The sequence below is a fragment of the Nerophis ophidion genome, linkage group LG25 (genome assembly GCF_033978795.1).
Source record: "Nerophis ophidion isolate RoL-2023_Sa linkage group LG25, RoL_Noph_v1.0, whole genome shotgun sequence".
In the NCBI taxonomy this organism is placed as follows: Eukaryota; Metazoa; Chordata; class Actinopteri; order Syngnathiformes; family Syngnathidae; genus Nerophis; species Nerophis ophidion.
This window is the reverse complement of record NC_084635.1, coordinates 40,264,100-40,275,766: the sequence shown is the minus strand read 5'-3', so window position 1 is coordinate 40,275,766 and position 11,667 is coordinate 40,264,100. Positions and strand designations below refer to the sequence as shown.

Genomic DNA, 11,667 nt, shown 5'->3' with positions numbered 1-11,667 from the left:
TACAGGTCAAAAGTTTGGACACACCTTCTCCTCGTTCAATGTGTTTTCTTTATTTTCATGACTATTTACATTGTAGATTGTCATATCTGCCTGAGTGAGGAGTAGAGAGAGAGACAGAGAGAGAGAGAGAGAGAGAGAGAGAGATAGTGGGAGAAAGAGAGAAAAAGAGAGAGCAAGAGAGAACAAAAGAGATAGGGAGGAGAGAGAAAGACAGAGAGAGACAGAGAGAAAGAGAGAGAAATAAAAAGAGAGAGAAGATAAAGAGAGAAAGAAAAAGAGACAGAGCAAAAGAGAGAGAGAGAAAGATGGAGAGAGATAACAAGAGAGAGAGAAAGAGAAAATGAGAAAGAGAGAGAAAGCAAGAAAAAGACAGAGAAAGAAAGAAAAAGAGAGAGAGCAAAAGAAAGAGAATGAAAAAGAGAGACAGCAAGAGAGAGAGAGAAAGACAGAGAGAGAAAGAGAGAGAAAGAAAGAGAAAGAAAAAGAGAAAAAGGGACAGAGCAAAAGAGAGAGAGAGAGAAAGAGAGAGAGATATTGAGAGAGACAGAAAGAGAAAATGAGAAAGAGAGAAAGCAAGAGAAGACAGAGAGAGAAAGAAAAAGAGAAAGAGAGAGAGCAAAAGAAAGAGAGAATGAAAAAGAGAGACAGCAAGAGAGAGAGAGAAAGACAGAGAGAGAGAGAAAGAAGAAGAGAGACAGAGCGAAAGAGAGAGAGATGAGAGAGAAAGATGGAGAGAGAGACAGAGAGATAACAAGAGAAAGAGAAAATGAAAGAGAGAGAAAGCAAGAGAGAGAAAGAAAAAGAGAGAGAGAAAGAAAGAGAGAGAGAGAGGAGAGAGAAAGACAGAGAGAGACAGAGAGAGATAACGAGACAGGGAAAGAGAAAAAGAGCGAGAGAGAAAGCAAGCGAAGACAGAGAGAGAAAGAAAAAGAAAAGAGAGTAAGAGAAAGAGAGAGAGAGGAAGAGAGAGAGGAAGAGAGGAAGAGAGAGAGAGAAAAGGAGAGAGAAAGAGAGAGAGTGAGAGAGAGAGGAAGAGAGAGAGGCTGTATTCACATGAACTCTGAGACAAAGCAAGTCATTTAGTGAAAGTACAGATGACAAACTGCATCTAAAGTATCCATCTTATCATGCTGATATCCATCTTATCACGCTGGTATCGATGCCATGCCAATATCCACCTGTCTATTAATACCGTGGACACGCCCAGCCCTCTCACCTTGAAGCAGTATCTTCCATCAGGGATGGACACCCAGCCGTCCGGGCACGTGGAGTTGAGGTCTGGCTCGGGTTGCGGGGGCAGTAGTGGACTGAGGTCTGTCCTACAGATGGTGCCGGCCTTGAAAAGGGTGCAGTTCTTCACCTCCCACTTGCCCAGGGAGTTAGCACTGGAGATTACAGCACAGCCTCCATCTCGGTCTGAAGCCAAGAAAACAACAGAGGATAAATCTTCTTTTAACCGTCATGAGCATGTACGGCAGCGCGCACACACAGAGTACTTACAAGCAGACCCATGTGTAGACAGTCAAGATAAAAGGTGAAGTTATACAATGAAACACCCTCAGGAAGAGCTGCTTTAAGACATGGCTGGCTAGCTAGCAGCTAGCATCCATCCACAGTGTTTTGGCTACTTCCAAATCACTAATCCTTGTCTCCATGGCAACAAATAAAGTAAGTTTCTTACACTGCAGGATGAGGAATAGCTAAACATGCTTTACTACACACCGTAAGAGGATACAATAAACACTACACCTGACATCCACTGTAATGATACCAAGTACAAGAGAGTATCTAGTCAATACTACTATGATTACATCAAGATTTTTTACTTATTTTTTTTTATTCATAGTATATCAAAATTCAGTAAATACGTCCCTGGACACATGAGGACTTTGAATATGACCAATGTATGATCCTGTAACTACTTGGTATCAGATCGACACCTAAATGTGTGGTATCATCCAAAACTAATGTCAAGTATCAAAGAAGAGAAGAATAAGTGATTATTACATTTTAATAGAAGTGTAGATAGTATATAGCAGATATTAACATTAAATGAAAAAGTAGATTAATAATAATTTTTTACAGTTTGTCCCTCATAATGTGTAGAAAATAACAGGTGTATAAATGACACAATATGTTACTGCATACCTCAGCAGACTAATTAGTGTCGTTCTTTGTTTACCTACTACTAAAATACAAGTTGTCTAGTATGTTCAACATTTTATTGAAGGACTAAATGACAATAATAAACATATGTTTCATGTACAATAATATTTTTTGTTCAAATAAAGACAGTAATGACATTTTTGAGGTGCCCTTTATTTAGAAAAGTACCATTTTGGTCCCGGTACCAAAATGTTGGTAGTAGGACCACCCTAGTCCTCTCTGGAGAATAAACCAAAATAAAATATATGTAAAAACAAAATATAAATATTACATTAACAAGTTAATAAATCATAAATTCGAGAGAAAAGTAGTAATAATATTAATAATTAGGATAGAAAACAACACAGTAAAATAATTTAAAAAAAAAACATAAGAGTTTAAGATAATCAGTAAAAAGTCAGAAAAAAAATATCTGTCTTTAGCTTTTTTTTATTTTTTTGTTTTATTAAAGTAGTCGTGAGGCTCTCTGGCGGGCTCTTCCACAGGTGGGGGCCATGGTGACTAAATGACGCCTATTTTTTAAATGTATTTATTCTTTTAAGGATCCATTTTTAAAAATACGTTTTTAGGCCATCTCCATGAAACCAGAAGAAGATTTTTCAACCTGTAAACTGTTTTGAAAAAGTTTCGTCTTAATTATCATACCAAATAACACATTGCCATATTCGGTTTGAATCGATTCAGAATTGAATCGTCACGCCAGGAATTGTTATCGGATCGAATTGTTAGGAGCCCGAATATTAACGACCCGAGTCCAAATAACAAAAATATAACCCAAATGTGAATATAGAAATGTCAATAAAATGAGTTACAACATAAATAACTTCCAGATATTCATGAAAACTAAAGTTGGTTCTGCCGGGGAGGGACAATTGTGCCTGAGTGAGGAGTAGAGGTAGAGAAAGAGAGAGAGAAAGAGAGAGAGAGAGAAACAGAAAGAAATAGAAAGAGAGAACTAGAGAAAGACAGAGAGAAAGAGAGACAAAGATATATATATATATATATATATATACATATACAGAGAGAAAGAGAGGAGAGAGAGAAACAGAGACAGAGAAAGACAGATGGAGAGAAAGAGAGAGAAAGAGAGATAGAGAAAGAGAAAGAGAGAGAACAACATATATAGAGAGAAAGATAAAGAGAGAGAGGAGAGAGAAAGAGAAAGAGCGAGACAGAGAAACAGAAAAAAGAAAGAGAGAAATAGAAACAGAGAGAGAAAGAGAGAGATAAAGAGATAGGAGAGAGAGAGAGAACAAGAGAGGAGAAAGAGAGGGAGAAAAGGAGAGAGAGAAAGATGGAGAGAAACAGAGACAGAGAGAGAAAATGAGAGAGAAAGAGGGAGAAAGAGAGAGAAAAAAGAAAGATACATAGAGAAAGAGAAGGAATGAGAGAGAAAGATATATATAGAGATAGAGAGAGAGAGATAGAGAGAGAGAGCGAGAAAGAGACAGAGATAAAGAAAAAGAGAGGGAGAGAGAAAGAGAGAGAAAAAGAGATAGAAAGAGTAAGACGAGAGAGAGAGAGTGAGAGAAAGAGAGAGAAATACAGAGTGAGAGAAAGAGAAATAGAGAGAGAGAGACAGAAAGAGAGGGAAAAGCAAAAGAGAGAGAAAGAGAGGGACATAGAAAGCAAGAGAGAGAGAAATAGAGAAAGAGAGAGAGAGAAATAGAGAAAGAGAGAGAGAAATAGAGAAAGAGAGAGAGAGAAAGATATATACATATAGAGAGGAGAAAGAAAGATATATATATATAGAGAGAAAGAGATAAAGAGAGAGAGGGGGGAAAGAGAGAAAGAGAAAGAGAGATTGAGAGGAAAGAGAGAAATACAGCGAGCGAGAGAAATAGAGATAAAGAGAGAAAGATAGAGAGAAAAAGAGATAGAGAGAGCGAGAGGAAAGAGACAGAGAGAGAGAAATACAGAAAGCAAGACAAATAGAGAGAAAGAGAAAGAGAAAAAGAGAGCGAAAGAGCGAGAGAAAGAGATATAGAGAGTGATATATATAGAGAGAGAGGAGAGGAGAGAGAGAGAGAGAGAGAACGAGAGAGAGAGAGAAAGAGAGAGAAAGAGAGCGAGAGCAAGACAGAGAACATGAAGTGTGAGACAAAGCAAGTGGTTCAGTGAAAGTAGAGATGAGAAAGTGCATGTAAATGTAAAGTATCCATCTTGTAAATACACATCAGGCCTGATACTGAGTCCCTCTGGCAGCCTCTTCCACAGGTGGGTGCCACGGTGGCTCTTCCACAGGTGGGTGCCACGGTGGCTCTTCCACAGGTGGGGGCCAGGGTGGCTCTTCCACAGGTGGGGGCCAGGGTGGCTCTTCCACAGGGGGGGGCCACGGTGGCTCTTCCACAGGTGGGGGCCCTGGTGGCTCTTCCACAGGTGGGGGCCACGGTGGCTCTTCCACAGGTGGGGGCCCTGGTGGCTCTTCCACAGGTGGGGGCCATGGTGGCCTCACCCTGGTCTTACTTCTTTGGTCAAGATGGAAGTTTGCTGCCAGAGGACCTCAGCGTCCTCCAGGCTTGATACGGTAAAAGCAGCCCAGATAGATAAGAAGACATTTAACAAGAAATAATAGAACTATAGTACAGTAGCCATGTTTGGATCACATCCATCCTTGGTGTGCAGTCCCACAGATACCAGCAGTGCTCACCTGGTTCTAAGGGTCCCCAGTTGGTGTAGGTGACTGCAGTGTGGGCGGCACCCTGCCAGCGGTACTCTCCCGTGTTGTCGGCATCCTGCAGGCCGATCCAGAAGTAGTGAGGGCCGGTGTCCAGCAAGTCTGCCAGCAGACGGCTGATGAAGGCCTGCTCAAACCTGGACACAAGCAGCACATGCACCTATGAGGCTGAAGGTGGCGCTGAGCCTGCCTACCTGTTTGTGAAGGTCACCTGGCAGGGGTCTTGGAACACCACCTACCTGTTTGTGATGGTCACCTGGCAGCGGTCTTGGAAGGCCACCTGTGTGCTGTTGAGCAGGTAACAAGAGTTGCCGTGTCTCCTCCAGCCCTGCACACGCAGCAACAAACGTGACAGAAAGCAAACACAAGGTGACCCAAATCATGGCCGACTTTTTGTTGTGTTTTAAAGGCCTACTGAAAGCCACGACTACCCACCACACAGTCTGATAGTTTATATATCAGTGATGAAATATTAACTTTGCAACACATGCCAATACGGCCGTTTAGTTTACTAAATTGCAATTTTAAATTTCACACGAGTTTCTCGTTGAAAACGTCGCGGAATGATGACGCATACGCCTGACGTCACAGACTGTCAGGAAATATCAGCGCTGAACGACACAGCTAAAAGTCGTCTCTGTTCATGGCGTAATTACACAGTATTTTGGACATCTGTGTTGCTGAATCTTTTGCAATTTGTTCATTTAATAATGGAGACTATAAAGAAGAATGCTGTTGGTGGAAAGCGATGGATTGCAGCTGTCTTTAGCACCGAGACACAGCCGGTGTTTGTTTGTTTGTTGTGAAGCAGCGAACATGATTTCTTTACCTCAACCAGCATGTTTTTGGATGGGGAAATTGTGATATATATATATATATATATATATATATATATATATATATACATATCCCGCAGCAGCTGTGAGCTTGGCTCCTCGGCTTCTCTCTGAGACAGTGTGTGTTCACCGCAGCCATCCGACCTCGAGGTATGTCTTTACAATCTTTAAAATCTCACTAAAACACTATTAAAACAATAAGCAGATAAGGGATCTGCCATCCGGGAGGAACTCAAAGTAAAGCCGCTGCTCCTTCACATGGAGAGGAGCCAGATGAGGTGGTTCGGGCATCTGGTCAGGATGCCACCCGAACGCCTCCCTAGGGAGGTGTTTAGGGCACGTCCAACCGGTAGGAGGCCACGGGGAAGACCCAGGACACGTTGGGAAGACTATGTCTCCCGGCTGGCCTGGGAACGCCTCGGGATCCCCCGGGAAGAGCTAGACGAAGTGGCTGGGGAGAGGGAAGTCTGGGTTTCCCTGCTTAGGCTGTTGCCCCCGCGACCCGACCTCGGATAAGCGGAAGATGATGGATGGGATCTTCCAGAATTATCCTAGTAAATGTGTCTAATTACATCTGAAACGCTCACACAGCCGTCGCTTTTTTTTTTTCTTTCTATTCCTTCACTATCAATATCCTAATTCACAAATCTTTCATTCTTGCTCAAATTAATGGGGAAATTGTCGCTTTCTCGGCCCGAATTGCTCTTACTGCTGGTGGCTCCCATTAAAAACCATGTGAATATGTGTGGAGCCCTGCAACCCGTGACGTCACGCGCACATCCTTGCTTGTACCGGAAGTCTTTTCTATTAGCGACCAAAAGTTACGAACTTTATCGTTGATGTTCTCTACCAAATCCTTTCAGCAAAAATATGGCAATATCGCGAAATGATCAAGTATGAGACATAAAATGGACCTGCTATTCCCGTTTAAATAAGAACATCTCATTTCAGTAGGCTTTTAAAACAACATGTGAGTTACTGTAAGTTACTGTACATTCACAACCCTTTATTACAAATATCAAAATCCTCTGCTGGAGCTCACTTCACTCACCAACATTATAAATATGGAGGAAATAAAGGACTAAACCTTTCAATAATAACTAAAATGTGTCATTCATTCATTAAATATGTATTTAAATACATCAATAGGTTATTAAATGTGTCATAAATTAATTAAATATGTATTTGAATACGTCAAAATGTTATTAAATGTGTCATTAATTAATTAAATGTGTATTTGAATACATCAAAATTTTATTAAATGTGTCATTCGCTAATTAAATATATATTTAAATACATCAATATGTTACTAAATGTGTCATTCATTAATTAAAGTAGTATTTAAATATATAAATATGTTATTACATGTGTCATTTATTAATTAAAGTTGTGTTTAAATACATGAATATGTTATTAAATGCGTCATGTATTCATTATAATTGGAATTAAATACATAAATATGTTATTAAATGTGTCACTCCTTAATCAAAGTAGTATTCAAATATATAAATATGTTATCAAATGTCATTTATTAATTATAGTTGTTTTTAAGTGTATGAATGTTATTAAATGTATAATTTGTTAATTAAAATTTGAATTAAATACATCCATCCATTTTCTACCGCTTCTCCCTATTGGCTGGAGCCTATCTCAGCTGCATTCGGGCGGAAGGCGGTGTACACCCTGCACAAGTCACCACCTCATCACAGGGCAGAATTAAATACATAAATATGTAATTAAATGTAATTTATTAATTAAAGTTGGAATTAAATACATGAATATATTATTAAATGCGTTGTATATTAATTTAAACTGCAATACATAAAAATGTTATTAACTGTCATCTGTTCATTAAAATTATAATACATTCATGTTATTAAATGTGTCATTCATCAATTTAGATTGGAATTAAATACATGAATGTGTTATTAAATGTGTCATTCATTCATTAAAGTTGTAATTAAATGCATAAATATCTTATTAAAGCTGTCATTTATTGTATCATGTATTTGAATATTTGATACATTATTTCACGATCTATTCCAGCGACCCCAAAAAGGGACAAGCGGGGAAAACGGATGGATGGATGGATGAAAAGAGTTACTTGACAATTCAAATAATGACTTAATGTTATAACCAAATAATCAATAATTGAAGACAAAGTTGCGGCAAGAGTCTGAGGGTGTGGCCATGTTGTGGAGGACAGTGTACTTGGCCAAGGTCAATGTTGAGTGTACTCAGGTCAATGTGGAGTGTACTCACGTCCTCAAACAGACAGCCAGACACTCCAGAAGATTGGCTGACTTGTCCTTTGGTCTGACACATGAAGGCCAAGGTCTTGGAGCAGCTGCCCACACGCCAGCCGTGAGACTTCAACACACACACACACACACACACACACACACACACACACACACACACACACACACACACACACACACACACACACACACACACACACACACACACACACACACAGGGCTCTTACACTCTGATGTACTGTCCCTACACCAAGTACACTAAGAATATTTAACACAGTGAGGACAATGAGTACAGTCTGTACACTAAATAAAGTCAATACACTAAGTACAGTTAGAACAGTATGTACAGTCAGTACACTAAGTACAGTAAGAACAGTCAATACAGTGAGAACACTGAGTACAGTGTGTACACTAAGTAAAGTCAATACACTAAGTACAGTGTGTTCAGTCTGTACACTAAGTACGGTAAGAATAGTCAATACAGTGAGAACACTGAGTACAGTCTGCACACTAAAGTCAATACACTAAGTACAGTTAGAACAGTGTGTACAGTCAGTACACTAAGTACAGTAAGAATAGGCAACAGTGATAACACTTAGTACAGTGTGTACACTAAGTACAGTGGGTACATTAAGTACAGTAAGAATAGTCAATACAGTGAACACTAAGTATGATGTGTACACTAAGTAAAGTCAATACACTAAGCACAGTGTGTACAGTCAGTACATTAGGTACAGTAAGAATAGTCAATACAGTGAGAACACTAAGTACAATGTGTACACTAAGTAAAGCCAATACACTAAGTACAGTGTGTACAGTCGGTACATTAAGTACAGTAAGAATAGTCAATACAGTGTGTACACTAAGTAAAGTCAATACACTAAGCACAGTGTGTACAGTCGGTACATTAAGTACAGTAAGAATAGTCAATACAGTAAGAACACTAAGTACAATGTGTACACTAAGTAAAGTCAGTACACTAAGCACAGTTTGTACAGTCAGTACACTAAGAACAGTCAGTCTAGTTATTACAGTAAGTAAAGTATGTACACTAAGCAGAGTAGAACAGTCAATACAGTGATTACTCTAAGTACAGTCAGTATAGTGAGTACACTAAGTACACCAAGTACAGTCAGTACACTGAGTACAGTAAGAATAGTCAGTACACTAAGTACGGTAAAACAGTTCAGTCAGTACAGTAAGTAGAGCAAGAAGAGTCAGTAGAGTTGAGTACAGTAAGACCAGTCAGTACATTTAGACCAGTCAGTACAGTGAATACAGTAAGAACAGTCAGTACAGTAAATACAGTAAGTAGAACAGCACATCACACAAGGACTAAAACATCACTAAAATATAAAAAAAAAAAAAAAAAAAGGGCCCCACTCATAAGTGTTAAAAATAAGTCATTTATCAAAATATTTTTTCTACAACGCTTAGATCTCTCGATCACCTTCAGATCTATCCGTCCATTACAAGTTTTATCATTTTTAATGCTCTATGCCTTTTTATGACAAACCACAACATATGTAATATTTTACATCAACTTCAGATCTTTTCGCCGATTGTAATATTTTTTATTGTTTTTCCCAAGTGTTATGGCTTTTTTGCCAATTATTTTTTATCAATATAGCAAAATCACAAAATATGCAATATACAGTATTCTCCCAAAAACATTTAAAGAGGAATATTTGATGTGAAATATCTGGAGCCTTAAATAGGTCAATAATTCATAACAACATTGATTTTGATGCATTATTATTTTTGAGCATGACTGTTTTAATGTAGAAAAATATCTTTGTGTTATTAGAGTCAACTTTGCAACTTTTTATCGTTACATTTCACCTGTAATGGGTTTCATTAAAGTATTAAAAACAAGTTAAATTTTTTTATTTGCGACATTTAAATATTAACTACAGATTTATCAGCTGACATAAAGTTACATTTGTTTATGTTTTATGCCTTTTCTGACAAAGGATACTATTTTTTTGGTTGAATACACGTATTAGTGTCAATATTCCAACATTACATAACTCAGGTTTACTGTTTTTTTCCGCCACTTTTTATGTTTTTTTTTTTTAAATTTTAAGTAATATATTTCTAGAATGTGCCGTGGGCCGTCCAAAAAACTAAACGCTGCAGGCCTCAAATGCACTTATAGTTATAGTACAAACCCCGTTTCCATAGGAGTTGGGAAAATGTGTTAGATGTAAATATAAACGGAATACAATGATTTTCAAATCATTTTCAACCCATATTCAGTTGAATATGCTAAAAAGACAAGATATTTGATGTTCAAACTCATAAACTTTTTTTTTTTTTTTTGCAAATAATAATTAACTTAGAATTTCATGGCTGCAACACGTGCCAAAGTAGTTGGGAAAGGGCATGTTCACCACTGTGTTACATCACCTTTTCTTTTAACAACACTCAATAAGCGTTTGGGAACTGAGAAAACTAATTGTTGAAGCTTTGAAAGTGGAATTCTTTCCCATTCTTGTTTTATGTAGAGCTTCAGTCGTATTTTACGCTTCATAATGCGCCACACATTTTCCATGGGAGACAGGTCAGGACTGCAGGCGGGCCAGGAAAATACCCGCACTCTTTTTTTACGAAGCCACGCTGTTGTAACACGTGCTGAATGTGGCTTGGCGTTGTCTTGCTGAAATAAGCAGGGGCGTCTATGAAAAAGACGGCGCTTAGATGGCAGCATATGTAGTTCCAAAACCTGTATGTACCTTTCAGCATTAATGGTGCCTTCACAGATGTGTAAGTTACCCATGCCTTGGGCACTAATGCACCTCCATACCATCACACATGCTGGCTTTTCAACTTTGCGTCGATAACAGTCTGGATGGTTCGCTTCTCCCTTTGGTCCAGATGACACAATGTCGAATAATTCCAAAAACAATTTGAAATGTGGACTCGTCAGACCACAGAACACTTTTCCACTTTAAATCAGTCCAACTTAGATGATCTCGGGCCCAGAGAAGCCGGCGGCGTTTCTGGATGTTGTTGATAAATGGCTTTCGCTTTGCATAGTAGAGCTTTAAATTGCACTTACAGATGTAGCGACCAACTGTACTTAGTGAGAGGGGTTTTCTGAAGTGTTCCTGAGCCCATGTGGTGATATCCTTTAGAGATTGATGTCGGTTTTTGATACAGGGATCGAAGCTCACGGTCATTCAACGTTGGTTTCCGGCCATGCCGCTTACGTGGAGTGATTTCTCCAGATTCTCTGAACCTTTTGAATATATTATTGAGCGTAGATGTTGAAATTCCTAAATTTCTTGCAATTGCACTTTTGAGAAAGGTTGTTCTTAAACTGTTTGACTATTTGCTCACGCAGTTGTGGACAAAGGGGTGTACCTCGCCCCATCCTTTCTTGTGAAAGACTGAGCCTTTTTTGGGAAGCTGTTTTTATATCCAATCATAGCACCAACCTGTTCCCAATTAGCCTGCACACCTGCGATGAGCTGGCAACTTGTCCAGGGTGTACCCCGCCTTCCGCGACCCCAAAGGGAATAAGCGGTAGGAAATGGATGGATGGATGGACCTGTGGGATGTTCCAAATAAGTGTTTGATGAGCATTCCTCAACTTTATCAGTATTTATTGCCACCTTTCCCAACTTCTTTGTCACATGTTGCTGGCATCAAATTCTAAAGTTAATGATTATTTGCAAAAAAAAAAAAAGTTTATGAGTTTGAACATCAAATATGTTGTCTTTGT

General features: G+C 38.9%; 1 protein-coding gene across 1 annotated transcript in view; it reads right to left on the bottom strand.

The window, feature by feature from the left end:
- Positions 1-11,667, bottom strand: part of ly75 (lymphocyte antigen 75) — an 88,713-nt gene that overhangs the window by 46,640 nt on the left and 30,406 nt on the right. The window contains exons 9-12 of the mRNA XM_061887352.1: positions 7,942-8,049; positions 5,083-5,171; positions 4,817-4,980; positions 1,217-1,416 (exon numbers count right to left, since the gene is read on the bottom strand). Coding sequence (XP_061743336.1) covers positions 1,217-1,416; positions 4,817-4,980; positions 5,083-5,171; positions 7,942-8,049 — 561 coding nt within the window. The remainder of the gene's footprint in view (positions 1-1,216; positions 1,417-4,816; positions 4,981-5,082; positions 5,172-7,941; positions 8,050-11,667) is intronic.